At 43.1% G+C, this 22,411-nt stretch overlaps 1 protein-coding gene across 1 annotated transcript in view; it reads right to left on the reverse strand.

The window, feature by feature from the left end:
* LOC123029302 (amine oxidase [flavin-containing] B-like) overlaps positions 1-21,988 on the reverse strand; it is a 56,217-nt gene extending 34,229 nt beyond the window's left edge. Inside the window, exon 1 of the mRNA XM_044442122.1 lies at positions 21,823-21,988. Coding sequence (XP_044298057.1) covers positions 21,823-21,901 — 79 coding nt within the window. The 5' untranslated portion in view covers positions 21,902-21,988. The remainder of the gene's footprint in view (positions 1-21,822) is intronic.
* Positions 21,989-22,411: the final 423 nt, after the last annotated feature.

Below are 22,411 nucleotides of genomic sequence, written 5' to 3' on the forward strand. Positions count from 1 at the left end.
TAAGTATTCAAGTAGTGATCTGGTAGCTCTCGGTTGCATAAAGTTAGATGTTAATATTTCAACTCCTGCTGTCAGTATTGAAAGGCAAAGTTCAAGGAACATGCCTACTGGCTAGTCTAAATTGCTCTTGGTCACTGAGGAACTGACATGGTTTAGACCAGGGACGGGAAGAAAGTTGATCTCTAGATATTTTGGATTTCAACTCCCAACCTTGTTAGCCATATTGTCAAGGTCTTTTGGTAGTTGATGTACAAAACATCTGGAGCCTACCTTCTGCCTGCTGATGTTTTAGAGAGCATCAGACTGAACTGACACTCTCTCATTTTGACTGCCTGCAGAAGTAACCAGTGTGAACATTAGCATACAGACCTGACATTCGTGGATTAAATTATACTGGTACTCAAACTAGCTAAGGCACTCCAAGCCATCAGACTGAGTCTTTGCCCTTCTACTTTCAAAGCAGGTGTTCTACTATGATCACTCTGCAACACAGTTACTAACAAACACTATAGGGCCAAAATTGCATGTTTTCATTGATTTGAATGGAGAATAGATACAACCATGTACTTATCTTTCTCAGTGAAAGCAATGAAACTTGGAGGTGTTTAGCACTGTCTAGACTATTTCCCACTCATATTGTTTGCTATAAACATATGGCTAATGGCCCTTTAATTTAGATTTATTATAAGAAATAAATTCTAATGAACTTGGAATTTGTGCCCAGAGAGATTTTTAAATATTCATTTGTAAAAATATATTCATCTTGCTAAAAATAAATGGTTTAAGCTTCACCTATAGAAGGAGAAAAATAGAATTATAACTCTGAAACTGACATCAAATGCTATTTTATATAAAAACTGCTTCTTGTATCAGAATCAGATATTTCTGACTCTATAGCCAGGATCAGAACCATGACTTGAACTATGTTTGCAAATCATGGCTTCTGCTAACCATACTTTGGTGTAATGTCTGACCTGACCTGTCCTCATTAACGTCATCATTCTGGCTTGACGGAATTTTGCACTTGAACATGGAAATAAGAAGCAGATTAAACAAAGCAGGCAACAGCTCCAAATCCACCTTTGGCTGATGCTTTGGAATCATAAATTCAATTCTAAACTGTGGCTAGGTAACACCATGGTTTGTCATTATGTCTGAATTCAACCACTGAGTTACCTGTGGGAACTCAATATCATTAACCCTGGATTTCTCTAAGAGATTCATAGTAGCAAAATTAATACACACTACAAAGAGTTGACACGGATAGATCTTATTTGTACAAAGGGCACAGTGATGCTTCACTGGAGACTAAGCAAGGCAAATCCAGCAAGCCTTCATGAGTATCTATGGCAACCTGCTGTCAAACAACATCCTGTGGAAGATGCTGCATCTGAGGAGACTGGCTTCCGAGGGCTTTTACAATGCAACTTTAATTTGCAGAAATTGCTCCCCTATCACAGAGTAATCTGTATTCAAATATTGTGTGACTGAAATGTCAGCAGCCATGGCAATTATTTCATTTCTGATTTTAGCCTTGCATTTCTGGTAGTTCATCTTTTCACAGTCATAGACCAGACTTTAAATTCTGTCATTTCACTGCTAAAAAGTCACACTAGTAAAATAAGGCAGAAGCTTAACTGGTTGTACTGTAACTGTACAATGAGTTTACACAATGTGTTCAGAGATCCATCTTTTAAACCGCCATCAACTTTCTGAATATATATTGTATGATTCCAGGCCATGCTATAATTTAAATGGCATTTCATAGCTAAGTGCTCTTAAAAGTACAAAAAAACCTATGGCAGTCCTATAATATTCCCAAGCTATAATTCTCCCAAGAAAATCTCTAAGACTTAAAAAAAAACCCCACAGTTATATTAACTGAAAAATGTGACACTTATTTACTGATATTATCTAGCTCACGAGCTAGACACCACTAGTGAATCAGAGGTTTCTGGGGAGACACCAATGCTGCCGTCTGGTCCAAAATTCATGGATGAATTTAAGTTATTGTGGCCTGATGATGTGTACAAGGTGCTTGGACGAGTACATCCCACCACCTGCCTATTGGACCCTTGCCCGTCTTGGTTAATAAATAATTCCAAGCACGGGATTGGGACCTGGCTCTTGGAAGTGGTTAACGCTTCTCAGAGGGAGGGTCGGGTGCCTGCCCCTTTAAAGGAGGCAGTAGTCTGACCGGTCCTGAAGAAAGCGTCACTGGATCCAGAGATGGCCACTAATTATAGACCAGTGGCCAACATCCCGTTTCTGGGCAAGGTGTTAGAGCGGGTGGTGGCGGGACAACTCCAAGCACTCTTGGATGAAACTGATTATCTGGACCCATTTCAGTCCGGCTTCAGACCCGGGTACGGTACTGAATCTGCCTTGGTCACCCTGTACGATGACCTGTGCAGGGAGAAGGGCAGGGGGAGTGAGTCCCTGTTGGTTCTCCTGGACCTCTCAGCGGCTTTCGATACCATCGACCATGGTATCCTTCTGGATAGGCTAGCGGGATTGGGGGTTGGAGGCACTGCTTTGCAGTGGTTCCGCTCCTATCTCAATGGCCGATTCCAGAAGGTGGTGCTGAGAGACTATGGCTCTGCTGCCATGGAGTACCGCAGGGGTCCATTTTGTCCCCTTTGCTGTTTAATATCTACATGAAACCGCTGGGAGAGATCATCAGGAGGTGTGGGCTGCGGAATCATCAGTACGCTGATGATACCCAGCTCTGCCTCTCATTTTCCACCAATCCAGGTGAGGCAGTGGCTGTACTGAACCGGTGCCTGGCCGAGGTAATGGGCTGGATGAGGGCCAATAAACTGAAGCTCAATCCAGACAAGACGGAGGTCCTGTTGGCTGGCGGATCGGGCTTCGGAGAGGGTGAATTGAACCTAGTCCTGAATGGGGTTGCACTCCCTCTGAGGTACAAGGTCCGCAGCCTGGGAGTGCTCCTCGACCCAGAGCTTTCATTGGAAGCTCAGGTGACAGCAGTGGCAAGGAGCGCTTTCTTTCAGCTTCGGCTGATCCATCAGCTGCGCCCCTACCTGGAGTACGACTGCCTGGCGACAGTGACACACGCGCTGGTGACTTCCCGCCTTGACTTCTGTAACGCGCTCTACGTGGGGCTACCCTTGAAGACGGTCCGGATACTTCAATTGGTTCAAAATAGAGCTGCCAGGCTGCTGACGGGGACTGGGCATTATGTTCACATGACTCCAGTTCTCAGTCAGCTTCACTGGCTTCCCATTGAAGTCCGGGCCCAATTCAAGGTGTTGGTGATGACCTATAAAGCTCTAAACGGCTTGGGTCCTGGTTACCTGAAGGAGCGCTTACATCCATATATGCCCGCCCGCCCCTTGAGATCTGCGGGAGAGGCCCTTCTCCGGGAACCCTCCATGAAAGGAATTAGGAGGGTAGGTACTCAGAGGAGGGCTTTCTCTGTGGTGGCGCCCAATCTATGGAATGCGCTCCCCAGAGAGGTCCGCCTGGCGCCGTCGTTATTTGTTTTTCGGCGCCAGGCAAAGACCTTTTTATTTAAGTGTCATTTTAATTGTTAACAGTATTTGCTTATTTATCTGGCCAGGGCGACTTCTTTTATATTGTTAATTTGTTTTATATTTTTAATGTATTATATTTTAATTTATGTTGTGAGCTGCCCCAAGGCTTCGGCAAATGGCACGGCATAGAAATGTTTTAAATAAATAAATAAATAAAATTATCTATAGAGGACCAAAACAAATACTACAGTTTTACAGCTTGCCATTGCAACTTCTAATTCTCCCACGTGGAGAGGGAAAAGTTCCACAAGTGACACATCTGCCTGAGCACCGAAATACTTGAAGAACTTTCCTTGTGCTGGCAAAGGAATGTGCTGTTGAAATAGTTTTCAAATTTCCCTGTTGTTTGTTAGAGATTAGCACAAAGGTCATCAGCTAACGAGGAGGAGAACCAAGCAGAAGGGGGAAACTTTCCTCAGCTTTAATGGGGAATTTACTTTATGCTAGCAATTCAAATGGTAAGCTCTGGGGCCCATTGCTGGCATTTTTTATTAAAGGCTAAAAATTGCATTTCAGCTGGCTAAAGATCTTTTATTAAAGCTCAATACGTTGTACAAGTTGAACCTGTGTAGACTAGAGTAAGCAGTGCTGCGTTCAATGGCACTTCCTGCTAGTAAATGTGTCCAGGACTGCATGTCCTGTAAACTTAATGGCAAGATTTATTACTGGGTTTTTTTTCTTTTGAAAGTCTTTGTTCTGCAATTTGGCATTAATTATTGTCTGCTTAAGCCAGAACTGGTTGCATCTGTCAGGATTTCAAACCTCTCTTGAGTGAAGCCTCAGATTCAGTGGCAGTATACTATCAAGCACTCAACCATTTATTTACAGCAACAGGAATCCTTAAATTGCAACAGCACTGAAGGGTAGCAGTCTAAGACTGGCTACAAGGAACAGAACATACACAGAGTGTTTTATACAGTTGCTGTCACATAGGCATGGCAGGAAGAGGAATGAGACTTTGAATGGGTGATGTGCAAAAATAATATAGAAGCACACAAGGAAAATACAGAAACATTGAGAAATCCTCAGGGAAACATTGGAAAAACATCATGATGCATCAAGATGTTGAGTGGCAGATAAGAAAAAAACAATCAGAAGTTACAGAATTTAACAGGCTTCGATGTTTGCTTTTTACATTCTGAGGTAGGGAATTGCAGAAAGACAATGCAAAGCTAGCCCAAAATTTGAATATTCAAACTAGTTGCATCTGTCATTTGCCAGTGGGTGAATCATTGCATATCCTGGAACTCTGGGGCTTGCCTGCTTCTCCCATAGAAAGTATCTGAATGAGAAAAAAAACCCTGCAGATTCGGAGGAGTGAAGGGAAACTGGCAAATTTTTCTATATTCCAAAGTATAAAACTTATAACTTTTATTAGGACAACTCCAATATTTGCCTTCCGTATCCATTTGCAACTTCCCAGGACAAATCGCAAATATACCGTGTTTCCCCAAAAATAAGACCGGGTCTTATATTAATTTTTGCTCCAAGAGACGCATTAGGGCTTATTTTCAGGTGATATTTTATTTTTTCTTCCTCAAGAAAACCTCAAGATTCTTGCCCCAGGAGTCCTCCACAATGCCTTTCTTGTACTTGACAGAATAGCTCTTTCTTTTTGTACTCGTCCAGGGGTCAAAATATTATTCCCTTTAAATCTACCATTAAATCAAGTGTTAATTGAAGATTTATGAGACAGGAGCGGCAACACACGAGTGCATTAAGTATGTCTGTTACAACACATGACATATTGAATTATGAAACACGTCTGCTCGTTATCAAGTGCGCATGTTATTCGTGTGTTGGGTCTGTACTCCAATTGGTCATTCGGCAATAAGTCTCCAGTTCATCTATTTACATAGGTGTTTACTTCTCATCCAAAGGTGTCCACTTGGGCATTTACAAATACTTAATTATAATTTATATTATCATTTATTTTAAGTATTAATGTCAAAATATTATTTATTTATATTTATTTATATATTAATATTATTGTTTTATAATTCAATACATCCATCATGTGTTGCACTGAACGTACTTAAAGCTTCCATCTGGCTGATGATCTTAACTGGGGCTTATTTTGGGGGTAGGGTTTTTATTACTAACATCCTGAAAAATCATGCTAGGGCTTATTTTCTGGGTAGGTCTTATTTTTGGGGAAATATGGTAAAAGAAGACATAAGCAGAGATGCTGAATGTTAGCTTTGGAAGATAGCTTGGCTTTGCATTTTTGCCCTCTAAATATGAAACATGAACCCTAAATAAGAGTCAGGATGTAAATGAGATGGACTAAGTACCATTAACCTTACTAAAGAAACCATGACACTGGTGGAGGAGGAGGAGACCTTTCCCAGGACACATGTTGCCTTCAGCATTATCCTGGCCTCCAGACAGACCAGCTAACTATGCATTGCCAAAAAGGAGGCCAAAAGGGGATACCAGGTTGCACAAAAAGTGCATATGCTATTTGTACACATCTACATTTAGAGAGAGTTGTTATATTTTAAATAGAAGTACAAGACGAAGAGGGAAAGATTGTGACCAGGCCACTTGTGTGCATCCTGCTCAGTTGGCGGTTGATAGGCCTCTCCAGGGTCCCTCGACTCTCTTCTTGTGGTTTCTTTTGATCCTTTATGATAAAACTGGGCTTGGATTGGATAAGCCTTCTTGTGTCACCTGAGATTGGATAGGTCTTCAAATGCGGGACACCTGCCCACCCTATGCCTGGATGCTGCAGGCCCACTTGCTCTGCGGACTGTTTCCAAGGGCACTATATCATGTTGCACCCCCTGTGTATGCCTGCATGCAAGGATGTGTGAAAGAGACAGAAAGATAAAGAGGAGACAGGGAGACACAAGAGCTGTGCAGTGCTGCAAGCTCCCCCCTTGCTTTGGCTCTGGTCACAGTGAGGGGCCATAGTTAATGGACTTTTCCCCTTGGTCAGTCATTTTTCTTAGGAAAAAGGCCCCCCACCTCTAACACATAGTTAAAGTTCTCAGTTAGAAATAAACATTTCTCCAGTTTCTGATATTCTTCTCTGAGCTAAGGCCATGGAATGGCTTCATACATTCCTGAGAAGGCAAAGAGTTAGAGTGCAAGTGAGCAGTACTTTCTTTCCCCGCACTTGCTTACAATGCCAGGAAGCATTCCCAGATGGCTCGCTTCTGGGAGATTCGCTCTGCATGGTTTGCTTTCTGTACCTGCTTCTGACTACATGCACTTCTCCATGGGGAAGTTTTCCAGGTCTAACTAAGGATGCCCGAGGCATAGGTGGGAAGAAGAAGTACATCACATCTGCATCTCCCTTCCCTCAGCTTGCTTATAACATCAAAAGCCACTTGTTTACCCACCAATAAAGAGCACCACCATCACTTCAAACATTTCAACAATGCAATATACAATCCTTCATTTAAGCTTGCAGTTTTAGACTGCTTCACAGAGTATCTTGCCCTAGTTCTAAGTTTCAGAGTAGCTTTCCAAGTCAATCATAACTCATCGTGCTTAGCAGAATATCTGCTGCTTAATCTAGAGGTTAAAAGAGACTCTAGAATGTTTGTGTGGGTAGGAGAATGAATGGGAGGCACTGTAATTGGGAGAAGTCTTAAGATGCCTTCCACGGTGGAAGTACACAATTGAACACAACTGACAATGGTCCAACATCATGCTCAACTGTTCTTTGGTTCTCTTGTACATTTTTAAATTATACGTCCCTAAATTTAGCCCAGGAAACCACAATTATTGCCTGTTCTTCAGCAAGGCTGGCAAGTGACACTAATTATTCAAACATAACAAGAGTGGTCTACATTATTTATATAGAGCAGGGGTGAAGAACCAGTGATCCTCTAGATCAGTGATGGCGAACCTTTTATAGAGACCAAGTGCCCAAACTGCAACCCAAAATACACTTATTTATCACAAAGTGCCAGCACCAAGATAAAACCTGAAAACTGAGATTTTAATTTAGAAAAAACAACTCACAGTCAGTCCTAGCAAATATATATACTGTATATACTTGGCAGCGCACTGACTGACCATGCGAAAGCTCGGATGAGTTGTGGCTAATGAGTCACGGCTTGTGACATCATCACCTGGCACCACTACTCCTTTCCGAGCATGCGCATGGCCCCTATGTGCGCTGGTATCCGATGCTTGGCTGCTGGGGCGATGCTGGGGTGACTTGGCTCACATGTCGATAGAGAGGGCTCTGCATGACTGTTGTGGCACACATGTTATAGGTTTGCCACCACTGCTCTAGATTTTCATGGACTACTGATCCTCTTTCCTTGATTTTTTGGCCATATTGGTTGGGAATGATGGGAATTGGAGTCCAGCAACATCTGGAAGGCCCTAAGCTGCCTGCTCCTGCATTTGGTTACCCATTCTAACATAGAGAAAACCTGAAAGATCATGCTTCTTTACAAAAGGTTGTTCTCACAAATGGAAGGGGTGGATCCATCCAGCTTTTTATTTCAGGTCTATTAATTGCCCTCTTCCCTAGCCTGCTGCCCTCCAAACATTTTGAACTTTAACTCCCATCAGCTGCAGCCAGCATGAATGATTGTCAGGAATGCCAAGAGTTGTCATCTGAAACAGGTGGAGAGCACTAGGTTTGGGGGCTTACTCTCTGTTTACTCTGTGAAACATATGTTTGTTACATACAGCCTAACTTGCAAGTCAAGCTCTCCTTTGAAAACATATGCACTGACTTTGCCACTCCCTAAAATGTGGAGATATCCCTCCCCTCATGTGATGAACCAGCGAGGGCAAACTCCTTACATTCACAGCTTAGAAAGCAATTTCCCCCCAGCTTCTTTCAAAGCTCCAGTGTTCTGTTTATTACATTACCTGGCCTAAAACTTGGATTTAATAGCATTGGGATCATTACAGCCACCAGCACAATATAAACAATCAGATTATTTTACTGCTGCTGAGATATTGAACCTGGCATCAAGTACCTTTACCTTTGTTCTCACTCACCACCCATTAGTCAGCTAAAATACAGTTAATAAGGGTGTTCTGCAATTATTCAACTTTACATTCCTTTTCATTCCATTCCTCAAACTTGAATAATCGGCTGCAAGATCTCATAGTGAAATATTACAAGAACAGTAAAGAAAGGGTGAAGTAAGTATTAGCATCGATTTGGGGAGAACTGAAGCAGAATAAAGCCTAAGGAAGACATGTGTGCTCATTATATTTCATTAGAGACCTTTCATTAGAGACCTTGACAACTGCATTTTGCTTTCTTCAGAAGCTTCGTGTTTTACTTTTCCAGTTTTATACCAAAAGGAAAATTCATTAAGATCCTGGTAGTAACAGAAATAACGGTTTGTGATACGATCTTTTCAACATTCTAAGTAGTGCCACAAGGATTCTGTTTGAAATAATAGTACAGGCATTTTTTTAAGTACAAGTACTTCATTTCCATATAGCCTGAAGTCCCTGATCCTGCCTAATCTTGGAAGCTAAGCAGGATCAGACCTGTTTAGAATCTGGATGGGAGACCTGAGTCTTCCATTGAACAAGGGGTTGGACCCAACTATATGATTCTAGTCCAGAATCAATCCACTCAGCCTGGAAACATGAATCCTATCCATTCAAAATATGCACAGAAATGAGGGATAGGGCTGGGAGTGTTGGGATTTTAATAGCAGATGGCAGGCATCAACCTAGGTATGTTTAGTGATACAGCCACATGGAAAATATACATGGGGTCTCTATGACTTTCCTCAGGTATTTATACTTTATGCAGTGAGGAGGAGAGTATGGCTCACTCCCACCCCCCATTGTATCCTTGCACCTGCCTTGAACCCTTCTGTGCCAGAGATGCAACACCTCATACCTGGGATCCAAACCTAGCCCTCCTGGGGTCCCAATCTGGCACTTAATGGTGAAGGAAGGTAGGTCACAATTTAGCTGGGAAAGTCAGGGGATAAACATGGCCAGGTCTTGGTTCTGTTATTTAGTATTATAATATTTCATTAAGTGTTGATAGGTGAGATGCCCACTGTGCCTTTTTGAGAACACAATTTCCTCCACCAGAAGAGTAAAAAGTTCGTTTCCATCAGATGTGGTCTTATTCTACTCCTTCTAGTAATATGGCTCCATTCCAAGGCTGAATGAAAAGCAATTGTGCATCTAACTTCCATACCTGATATTTCCTTGTCAGGTTCTCAGTATTAAAACCAAATAGATTTTGAACTGTATGAGCAATGCAGGCAATTATAATGTGTTTGATCAGCTGCTTCAGAGTGCGGCATACCAAGCGAACTGGATTCAATGCCTTATCTGGACTGCTTACATCATGTATAAATAGCCACTGCAACTGATAGAAAAGAGATGAATGGTTTTTAAAGGTGATTGGACAAATTCATGAAGAAAAAGAATACAAATGGCTACTAATATTGATGCCTTTATGCATCAAAGGCAGCACACCAATGCAGTATCCCAGCAGCAGCACTGGGAACATGAACAGGTGCTGTTGTTTCCTATGAACAGCTGGTTGGCCACTGTGTGAACAGAATGATTGATTAAATGGCCAGATTACTAGATTATTCTCACCCTGCACAGCTCTTCTTATGTTCCTATGTTGTGTTCTTAGTATGCATGATACTATGCCACAAAGGAACAGGCTCATTAAGGTTGAAATCTGAAACAACAAACTACCCCAAATAATTGCCCTGAGATAACGGATACTGTGCTATTGAAAGTCTCTTTCACAAGGAACATCAAGAATGCATTTTGGACTTAGTCAAGAAATGCATTATGTTATTTCAAGGGTCAGAGACTGAGCTCTAGTTCAGTTGCAGGCTTGGTTGGCAGGTAGATTTATATGCTCAGTGCTTTGCCATGACTTGAACAGGCATGTGGGCACCATGAAAAAAAGTGCTGAGCAAGTCCACTCTTAAACTACCAGATAAAAGATGCTGAAGGAATCAGAAATAGACTGATGCTGCTGTGTAAATGTTCAGATTGTGGGTGTTCGTGATATTACGAAGATGCATTTATTTATTTATATTTATTTATTTGATTCTTATCCCACCTTTCCACCCAAAATAACACTCCAGGTGGCTAATAATACTGATAGGAGAATCTGTCCATCAGGTGACTGTCTATGTTGGAACAAGATTGGCACTAATACCAAGTGTTCTGGAGCTTTCAAAGGTGTTTTATTAATACGTTTCTTACTCTGATTCCCACTCTAAGTATTGAAAAGACCTTTCCCTCTATCAATTCTGTAAAGGAAAAACAAATCAAATGTAGATTGCCAGAGGGGTAATGGCCCCTAGCAACCAGGGTGGCTGTGTGTGCCCCACTTTGTGGAGGACAGCCTCTATCTGAAGGGCTGCCACAGGACTGCCCCTGTTTTAAAATCACCTTCTATTTGAAGAGTCTCTAGTCCAATTCCAGTCGAAAGATATTATGAATGGCCATTGAAGCTGCCCATCAACTGGTAGAATGTGGTCAGCAGTATTCCCTGAATACAATGGGATGCACTGTATTTCTATTTAAATTAATTAGTTCTTAATTAATATACAGGCATTTAAGAAAGCATATGGACATTTTGTGCAAATCTCTACACTCTTCTTTGGTGATGCATTTTCCCTTTTTTGGTAATTCATAAGTCTATCAGCAACCAAAGGTCTCCTACAGCTCCAAAATAATCCAACTGTTTCATATAGTCAGCTAGAGGAAGATAAAGGCTGGCTTTGCACAACACACTAAGCCCAGGGTTTAGCATGTCATCTGAACCTACAATACTTCTCGAGATGGTTTATAAGCGACCTCAAGAAACCATGGCTTCTTGTGGGGTTTAGTAAACCACTCATAATCTCTTGGGTCATCTGAACTCAGATAACACAACAAGCCATGGACAAGACGGGGGGCGGGGGAGATCCCCTTGGCAAGGGCAGCAGAAAGGGTCGCCCCTGTGGCCAGGGGTTCTGGCAGCTGTCATCAGTTTTCTACTGCCGATGGCAGGAGAGCAGGTTCCTCAGCACCGGCAGGAGCATGGGGAGGAGCCACCAGCGCCAACTCGTGCTCCCCACTCAACTCTTGGGCTTTCAGAGGCAGCACGTGGCCGGGAACGAGCCACTTGGCTTCACCTTCTCCACAGGACTGTGGTGCCAGCAGTGACAGAAAGGCAGACAGTGGGGTCCTTTGAATCATGGCCACTGGAGTCACCTTCCTGGAGAGGCTACTGTTGTCACTGGGCAGGGTGTACACAGTGAAGAGGAAAGGGAGCCAGCTTTCCCATCTGCTGTTTTGGGCAGTGCAGAAGAGGAACAATCCTATCGCTCACTCCTTCCCCGTGCGGCCCAAAGCAGCAGGCATGAACACAGTGAAGGGGAAAGGTAGCCAGCTTCAGGCCACTGAAGCCAGTGCCTCTTCTCTTTTGCTGAATCCCCCCGCCCCTCTGCCTTCACTTGGGAAGGCGCTTCCCCCACTTCTGTTTTGCTGCATCCTCATCCCTTTCTTCCCTTGTTGTGCGCCGTAGCGGCTTAGCTGAGTGGCAGCCAAGCTACAGCAAGAAAAAGGGGAGCCAAGCGGCTCACTTTATTCTTTTTGGCACCAGGCCCAAACCGTTTTATTTTCCCAATGTTTTAAGACCTGACTGTTTTAATTGGGGTTTTATTGTTAGCTGAATTTTTTAGGAGTCTGTGTTCAGTTGCAGGTCCCCTGAAGGGCAGATTGGGCAGTTTGAGGCCACTGCCATGCCGGCTCTGCATCTCTTAGGGCTCCTGGTATCTTCTGGCATACAGTGGGGAGGACTGAGGAGAGACATATGCAGGTGGTGCCTCAGGATACCTGCTGTGCCCAGTTGTCACAGGAGGGGCCCAGGCAACGTCAAGTATCATTCAAACTCACCCCATGTTATAGAGATAGAAGTTACATAAAGGGTTAATTCACAGACACACACACACACACACACACACACACCCTTTAAAGTGGTTTTCATAAAAGATTTGTGAAGAGAATTAATAACCTAAATCCTTCAAAAGTGTTGCCTGCGTCTTATGATTACATAAAAAATAAATTATATTTGGAGGGTATTTGACACTGCTCAAATTCATTGGCAATGCTGTGCAAGGTCTTATTTGCTATATTGAGTAAGTTTAGGGTGAACAAAGTTTACACTTTATTTGAAAGTTTGCCTTTAAAACTCAAGCTATCCTTTAACCAGTAACCAATATTAAATGCTGACAAATTTATTCTAACGGCTCAATAAACTGATAAGAATGCAACACTGTTATCTTTATCTTTAAAGAGTGAAGGCACTGAACTTCCAACAGCACTGAACAGACTGACCAGTAATATCTAGTTTCCTTATCAAAAAGAAAGGAAAAAAAAGACCATATCAGGGTGTTAATAAATCAAAGTAATTAAGGCTATTCATTTCTAATGTGGACTGTTCACACACAACAAGAGTAGCTTCATCTGAAAACACACACACACACACACACAACCATCAGTAAGAGCAAGGCTGGTCCTGTCTGACTCCACCACAGCTGCTGATGGAGTTCCACTTTTGCAAGAGGGCAAGAGGCAAACATTGACAGTGACCACTGAGTCAGAAGTTCTCCCCTACTTAAATACCAGTAGTTTGAGTAACAAAGGTCTTATGTTATTTCATCAGCTTTTGGGGTGAAAATGTCAGTACTGAAAGTGGGAGACTAAAGGTTTCTGTAAGCAGAACTCTGTGTGGTTGCCTCACCACGTTACAACATTTAAAAAGCTGCCCACTCAACACTTGGGCTTGCAGAGGCAACAGTAAGCTGAGGTGCTGTTAGGGTAAAGTTCCCTTTGGTTTGTTCAAGTTTATTAACTCAATAATAAGTTCAATTATTATCAAACTTCCATGGTTACTATGAGGATGAGAGGAGGAGCACAAAGTACATCATTCAGAGCTCTTTAGATGATTCCTTACACTTAAGGCAGGGCACCTCTTAAAAAGAAAACTCCAAGGAGCTGAGGCCTTTGTAGGAAACATGCTCTCATGTTCGTTGCAATATTTGCACAGACATTGCACAGAACGGGTCAGTGACCACTTACTTAATGATGAAGTTATCTTTGAACAACTAAATCCAGAATCAGCTTGAATTAGTGATCTGACAAATGTACCAGTGCTGGCACATGCACCAGGAGTGTAGAAAGAAATAGTTAATTTGCCTTGGAAATTTGTACTAGTTGTAGAGCACTTCATGATATTGAGGTTAAATATCTCAAAATGGAGCAGGCATTTTGTCTCTGAGAACAGGTATACCTTGAGCCAAAGGAGCAACACAAGTTGCCCTTTTCATTCATTCATTTTAAAGAAACATTTCCAGTCTGTGTTTTTTTTACTGGATGAAATATTTGCTCAATTCGTGATAAATATGTGATAAAAACCTAGACTCTTTACACTGGAATAAACGGAACAGTGTGCCTAACATATACAGAACCCTTAAAAAAACCTCTTTAACAATCTGTCAATAGTTGTTTTCTGATAGGAGCACTAATTTGCCATCTATTGAGCGCGTGCTAAACAGCTTTTTGTCTCAGGTGGATTACTAGGCCACCTTCCCTCAAAGGCATATTATAGCAAGGAGATCTTCTTATTCCTTATCAGCGCACATTAATCCCAAAAGCCTTGGGCGCAGGATCTCTATTTCAGCATGCACAATTCAAATTTAGGTTGATACTGTGAGTGGCCCAAACCAGATCAGAAAGAGCCATAGAGCAGGCTCTTGTCATGAAGCAGGAGGGAAATTACTGTGTGAAGAAAAAATGTGGAGCCCTGGTTTTCTATGTTTACCACTCATTTCAATGGGATGATTTTCAAGACACTGTGCATAGCATTACAGACCTCGCTGAATGCATTCTATTTTATAATAGAGGGCAGTGCACTATACAGAGCAATGATTGGCAGTCCAGTGGCTGTAGTCATTAAGGCAAGAGTGGGACACTTGTAGGCCAAAGCATCAACCCCCTCTCCCAACCTTAGCCAGGTAAGGAATTGTGGGAGTTGCAGGTTGCAGTTGGAAGACCACAAGATACCCACCCTTATTTTAGAGAAAGGGTAGACAACCTGATGCCCTCCAGATGCTTTAGACTACAACATCCATAATTTTTGACAATTGACCATGCTGTCTGGGGCTGAGGGGGGATCTAGGCCCTATGGATGAATGGCCTCCAAAACATCTTGTCCTTGACAGCCATGCTCAGCCCTTGGAAAGTCAAGACTGTAGATTCCATTATTGAATAGATACCTCTCATAGTGGTTTTTTCTTCTTCTTCTGCCTTTGACTTTCCTTATGCTGGTAATGTGGTCTGATCTGTGTATCTTAAATTACTGACATATCCTCCACCAATTTTCACTCCTCCTGCCTCTGATCCTAACCCTGCTTTTCTTAGGATATGTTCTGCATAAAGACTGAACAGACAAAGAAATAAAATGCACCCTTGCCTTTGTTCATGCAATACCATTATGTTCCACCATATTCTCTCCTAACAGTAACTTCTTGTCCAAAACACACGTTGCACTTCAGGACAATCAGGTGCAGAGACATAGCCATTTCTTAAAGAACCATACAGAGCTTCTCATGATCCACACAGTCAAAGGCTTCTTCTGAAATTCTTTGTTGCATTCCAGACATCAACATATATTTATGATATGATCTTGAGTGCCTCTTCAGAAATCAGTTTGTATGTCAGGCATTTTTCAGTCCATATAGATTTAAATTCTTTGTTGCAACACCTTGAACATCATTTTGTTTGCATGGGAAATTAATCTGATGGTCCTATAGTTGGTGCATTTTAGTTTAAAAAGCTCCAAATCAAGAGTTAGCATACAAGCAGGCTACAGCTATGCCCCCTTAAGCTCAGGAGACAAATCGTACTGCTGGGTGGGGCAGGGGAGAAAGTCTTCCTAAATTGCAATATAGCCCAATGGCCACTTAAGTGGCTACTCCCACAACATGTAAAGACTTGTTCATTGCATTCATGTGGAGACTTTCATTACCATGATACCTCTAGAGGGTAGTTATCTATCTCTTTCCTAGACCAGCTCTGTAACTGAAGTGCTGTTCACTCAAGGCACAGGCCTCCTTTTCACAGGCTTCCCCACTATGGTGAGATATATTGCATTTCTATTTAGATTATACTACTCCATGCCCCTTGAGATCTGCGGGAGAGGCCCTTCTCCGGGAACCCTCCGTGAAAGAAATTAGGAGGGTAGGTACTCAGAGGAGGGCTTTCTCTGCGGTGGCGCCCAATCTATGGAATGCGCTCCCCAGAGAGGTCCGCCTGGCGCCGTCGTTATTTGTTTTTCGGCACCAGGAGAAGATCTTTTTATTTAAGCGTCATTTTAATTGTTAACAGTATTTGCTTATTTTATCTGGCCAGGGTGACTTATTTTATATTGTTAATTTGTTTTATATTGTTATTTTTATATTGTTATTTTTGTATTTTACTTCATGTTGTGAGCCACCCCGAGGCTTCGGCGAATGGGGCGGCATAGAAATGTTTTAATAAAATAAATAAATAAATAAATAAATAAATAAATAGGCATAGACAACATAAAGCTATAGCCCTTTTTGTCCTCTTTCTGGTGATGTGGCCTCTTCTGGCAATTTATACGTGGGCACCATATGTACAGACACCGGCTGACCTCTAAGTAATGTTTACTTAATTATAAATTCTAACTATCCATGAGGGCAACTGACTTTGAGAAATAACAGAATGTCCTCCCAGATATATGGTTGTTGACCATCCCAACTCTTAAGTAATTTCTGGCAGCCTTTCTTTGAAATCCTCCTGAACAAAAAGTTCACACCCATATAATTAATGAGCTGTATAGGAATTTTGCATGTATCTTCCTTTGATAGAGAACATTCTCTATCTGGTTTGGCAATAGTGATATTGCCTAAAATGCACCTCCAAAGTATGATTATTGTCTGTAATCTCTTAAAAATATAAAGTATGAGCCAATTATAAATGGACCTATAACTCCTATTCTCAATACTACCTTTATTGAGATTATAAACCACTTTCCAAGAATCAGTTAACAATTGATAAAAAGTTGGCACAGTGCATAATTCATACACATTAATAATGTTTGTGCAACTGCCCTTGAGTAATTATGACATGAATGATACAGTAATCTAAGTACAAAGCAGTGATAGTTTTCATTGATCAACAATATACTTTTGTACACATCCCTTGGACTGCAAGGAGATCAACCCTGACTGCTCTTTAGAAGGTCAGATCCTGAAGATGAAACTCAAATACTTTGGCCACCTAATGAGAAGGAAGGACTCCCTGGAGAAGAGCCTAATGCTGGGAACAATTGATGGCAAAAGAAGAAGGGGATGGCAGAGAATGAGGTGGCTAGAAGGGGTCACTGAAGCAGTTGGTGTGAGCTTGAGTGGACTCTGGGGGATGGTGGAGGACAGGAAGGCCTGGAGGAATGTTGTCCATGGGGTCACGATGGGTCGGACATGCTCTGCTGGGCTGTTTGAATGAAGGGCATGATATCACAACATATTTTATATTTCTCTTCTCCCTGGCTGCAGAGCCCCAGATAAAAGGGATTATATTCCCAGGGTAATGACACCATGCCACTGTTTAGCCATCTTTGGATACACGATAACACCACATAGCCTATTCAGAGTGGAGGCATTGTTTCCTCTAAGTAGGCAAACGCTTTGATCCTCACTGAAAATTATCTTTAAAAGGGATGCTCTTCATTGTCAGGCAAAAGCTTTCACAAAAAGCACTCCTTTGTTTCAGCTCAGACCAGTCTACCTTTAAGATTATAGTTGGAGCTCAGCTTCATGACCCTGACAAAGGAGTGCAAGATTAAGACTGCAGAGACCCATTGAAAGAACCTCAAGTTCCTTGATGGAAGGATGGGATATGACAACAATTTATACTTACTACCATGCACTGAGTGTAATTATCTTTGGTCTTTCTATAACTAAATAACCAAAGCACAAAAGATTGGGTCCAAGCTAAATTAGTAATACTTAGTTCCATTAAAATCAAAGAAACAATCTACTCATGATTTCTCAGCAATTTTAGTGGAATTAAAGCATAACTAATTTAATCTAGACCCTATCTAATATAACTTCCATAATTAATTAAGATATATATCCTTGGAGATTTCTAAGGTTCCATGAAATTATAATAAGCAGTACTCAATCTATTCTTTTGTGCCCATGGGACTAACTCAGCATCTAGCATTTCCTATGGCAACCCCATAAATTGGCATTTCTGGTCCTTTCAATTGCTTCCTGCTGCACCAGCAGTAGGTCCCACAAGTATGTGGGCAGCAATAGATACTGCCCAATAGGTATTTTTCTAGTTGCACTGCTGGATTCTGGCCCTTCCTCAACAGAGCCATCGTTATAATTACCATCATTACCAGCCAGCAGGCCATGATGAGAGCTGCAGGGTTCTGTCTTAGAGAAACTGGGAGTTATCACTATCATGTGTCAAGAACAGTATTGGCAGCAAGAACATGTGATGGACAATGGAAAGGTCTCTGAAGAACACCTGCCCCTTCCCAGTTCCTTGTTTGCTACTTACACCCTTCAGAGCAGTAGAACCAGGAGGAGTCACAAGATAACTTTGGTCAATACCATTGACAGTATCTGCTGCTGTGGTCACTAGATTCCACAACATTCTCCTTGTGGCATGAGGCAGTCCTCTCTCCCAAGAATCCTAGAGAGCTGCAGAGGGCACATGACAATTCCATGATGCATCCTGCAACAGCTTTGGATATTACGTGGAAGCAATGTCATGATACCAGACTCCAGTTACTTCCATTTCCCTTTTTTATATGTCCAGAATGATGTGAACAAGGAAGAGGAGGTGCAAGGGCTCTGAGTTAAGGGGTCAGGATGGGAAGAGGCATAGGAATAGTGATAGGGGTTGGGGCAGGGGTAAGGACGGACAGGCAGAACCAGCTGGCATATCTGGGAAATCATTGTTTTGTGTTCTTACTTTAAAATCTCAGTTTGAGGCATTTGCTGGGTCTTTTTGAGGAGCTGTAAATCTGAAGTTCCAAACCATTGGTCAAGTACAGCTCTCTTTGTTCTCTGTTCTTTTTCTTTTTGGCAATTTTCTATTAACAGCTGAAGTCCATAGAAGTACACCTTTGCTCTTCTTGAATTAAAAGTGCCTACGTTTTTCAAAAACTGTTAGCTAATCTCTGGGGCAAGAGAGATTACAAAATTTAAGATTTAATGCCAAAAGGGGGTCAAAACAATGGAATTGCTTACAGGATGTTGCAGTGGATGTATTTGCTTTAAAACTTCTGACCATCTCCCCGACACTGACTGACAATATCCCAAACAGTTGAAGAAGCCAGCTCTTTACCCACTGTTATTTTCCATTTAAGCTGTATGATACATACATCTGTTTTAATTATTCTGCCTGCCTGGCAGAAACATAGCAAGCCCAACTTCTCCGTCAGTGCATATCCATACTGTTGAAAACCACTGTTGAGTTTCCACTTGTCATGAATTTGTACATTTAAAGAAAAGGTGTTTAGGGAACAGTGTTCTTTGGTGAGCAGATACCTTGAGCTTTATGGCACATTATTACATAAACAGCAGTACACTAAAAAGGCAAATTCCTAGTGCATATGGTGACGATGCACTAGTAAACAGTAACTATACAAAGCAATGTGGGATGGTAATACATAAAGCAAACATTAAAACCCTCTGAGAAGTAAACAGTCCAAATGATTTTTTTTAAAAAACCTAACCAATATTTGATTTCACAAATATTGAAATATTCCACACCCAGAAAAAATGATGACTTTGTCCAGATTGTGCCATTTACAAAACAAGGTCAAATATATTGCAAAAAAGCAAACATAGCGCATCAATGGGGCCCAGTATCAAATGGCAGTTAATGAGTTTCAGTCTACCTAGAATCTTATAGTGAGCACTACTGTGGGACATCCTTCTGAGAAGAAGTTTGACACCTTCTCAAATTGGATGGCGGTAACTAGTGGATGCCACAGGGTTCAGTCCTGGGCCCAGTGCTCTTCAACATTTTTATTAATGATTTAGATGAGGAAGTACAAAGAAAGATAATCAAATTTGCAGATGATACAAAACAGGGTCTAATAGCAATAGAAGACAGAATGAAGATCCTGAACATTGGGATGAAAGCAACAGAATGAGATTCGATAAGGACAAGTGCCAAGTCCTTCACCTAGGAAAAAGAAACCAAATGCATCCATCCAAGATGGGGGAATACATGGCTCAACAGAACCGAAAGACAAAAAGACCACAGAGTAATTGTGGACAATAGGCTAAATATGAGCCAACAATGCAATGCAGCCACCAAAATGGCAAATGCTATTTTGTGATGCATCAGTAGAAATTACTTCCAAATCACGACAATATTCCCCTATACTCCCCATTATATAGCCAGACCCCATCTGGAATACTGTATCCAGTTCTGGGTACCAAGATTTAAGAAAGATGCAAAAAAATTTAGAAAGGGTCCAGAGGAGGGCAACATAAATGATCCAGGGTTCAGAAACACTGCCCTGTGAGGAGAGCCTGAGAGAACTGGGCATGTTCAGCCTTGAGAAGAGAAGACTGGGGGGGGGGGCATGATATCCCTCTGTAAGCACCTCAAAGGCTGTCACAAAGACAGGTCAGGATCTCTTCTCACTGATGCCAGAGTGTAGGACACGGAATAATCAGTTCAAGTGGCAACAACCCAGATTCAGGCTGTACATCAGGAAAACCTTCCTCACTGTCAGAGCAACACAACAGTGGAACCAGCTGCTAGAGAAGTGGTGGACTCTCCCCCACTGGAGGCATTCAAAAAGAAACTGGACAGCCACCTGAGTGGGATGCCGGAAATTGGTATCCTGCAACAGCAGGGGATGGACCCCATGGCCTCCATAGCCTCTTCCAACTCTACCATTCTATGATTCTGTGAACTGAGAGTGCAACCTTATACATTTCTACTCAACAGTAGGCTCCACCGAATTCAGTGAGACTTACTCCCAGGTAAGTAGATAGAGGTCTCATTGATGCCTGAAAAGCCTCCAAGCAGACATTCTCAGTGTCTACAGGGTGCAACCCCACCCAACCCCTCATTCCTTAGGTAAACACTCCTTTGCTCCAAACTTCTTCTTGAGAGACAAGGAGCATCTAGGCAACGTATTACGGACCCTGTTTCATCCTTACCTATGTGCTCCCCTTTGATATCTCTGCTCCTCAGCTGCTCTCTACAAAGCCATTTTTCACCAAAGGAGAACAGCAGAAAGAGAACAGGGTACCTCTCCCATGGTACCCTCTGCTTCTTTTTGTTTCAGTCTTTTCCTAATTAGTGAATCCTGGATAGTATTACTGTCCTGATACCTGTGATATCCCTGGTAACCAATGGTAGCATTATTTCTAGTACCCTAGTGGAGGACCCAATACTTTCAAAGGAATAAATAAATACAAAGTGTCTACAACAAATACTGTCCCATTGGGTCTAATCTTAGCCCTAACTAAGCAATTTCCCAGGAGCTCCTTTGCTGATCCTGTCTGGGCCATAAGAAGGCCAGCATTTAGAGCAAGTGACACTATTGGAAGGCAGATGTACTGTTGGAAGGCAGATATACATAGCACAAGCAAGAAAAGGCTACCAGAGTTCAGCCGTGGAGGCCAGGCATACGGCGTTTTGCCAGCTCATGCCAGGCGTTTTGCCAGCTCATGCCAGGTTAAGGCATTCTAAGGTTATGCTTGACTAGCCTTCCCCAAGCGGGTGCCCTCCAGATGCACTAAACTGTAACTCCCACCGTCCCCAGCCACCAGAGTAGAGGGGCAGATCGGTTAGGGAGTGGAAGCCCAACACACCCGGAGGGGGGCTTCATCGCAGACTTGCGGGGAGAACGTGGGGGCAGCTTGGTCGAAGGCGACAAGAAAGGCGAGCACTAATCCTTTCTGATGGCCGCTGGCGGCGCCACGGCGCAAGCTCCGGGCGTCGGGAGCAACAGCCAGGAGCTGAAACCCAGCGAGGACTGGGCAGCCTCCCAAGCTCCCACCACCCTTCTGCCAAGGCTAAAGAAAAGCTCTCAGCCGCGGAGAACAGTCCGGGTTTGACAGCACCGAGCCCTTCCTCTCAAGTGCACACGCGCCATCCTCATCCTCATCCCCATCCCCATCACCTGCCGCCTCCGCCTCCCCCCAGCCCGCGCGTGCCCTCTCATCGACCACCCTTCCTAGGAAGGCCCCCCGTCCTTCGCCTCTTCCCCGATGGCGGAGCCGACCTGAGATGCCTCCTCCGATCACGACCACGTCGCATTTGTGGCGGCCGCTACCGTAGCCGCTGCCGCTGCCGCTGCTCATGGTTGCCTCTCTCGCTCCGACTGGCCGTGTGCGGGGCGCACCTTGCTTCTTGCGCCGCCGAGGCTCCTGGATCGACTGCAGTCCGGGAGAAGCAGCCCCAGCCGGCAACACGCCCCTTTTGCTCCGCTCAGCGGGGGAGCTCCGCCCGCTGCCGTCTGCCCGGCCTGCCAAAAAGCCGCACCAGAAGGGCCGGAGAAGATCCGCGGGGCTGCCCTTCCGTCTGGATCAAGTCTCTCTCCAGGAGGTCCTCTTGCCCCTCGCCAGTAATGGAGGCGGGGCACTCCACCTGCACTGGGACATGCAGGCCAGACAGAAAATCAACAGGGAGAACTCCCTGACTGTGGAGATGCACTGAAATGGGGAAAATTTCACCTGTTGAATTCTTGCGTATTCCATAGGTAAACCTCAAAAGCCCTGGATCCCTCTAAACAAACAAACAAACAAACAAACAAACAAAAACCTGGATAGCCGAAACAGTAATGGCAGACCATCGTGATCTGTCTTGCATCT

Source organism: Varanus komodoensis, unplaced genomic scaffold (genome assembly GCF_004798865.1).
Source record: "Varanus komodoensis strain SLA01 unplaced genomic scaffold, ASM479886v1 scaffold4, whole genome shotgun sequence".
Lineage (NCBI taxonomy): Eukaryota > Metazoa > Chordata > Lepidosauria > Squamata > Varanidae > Varanus > Varanus komodoensis.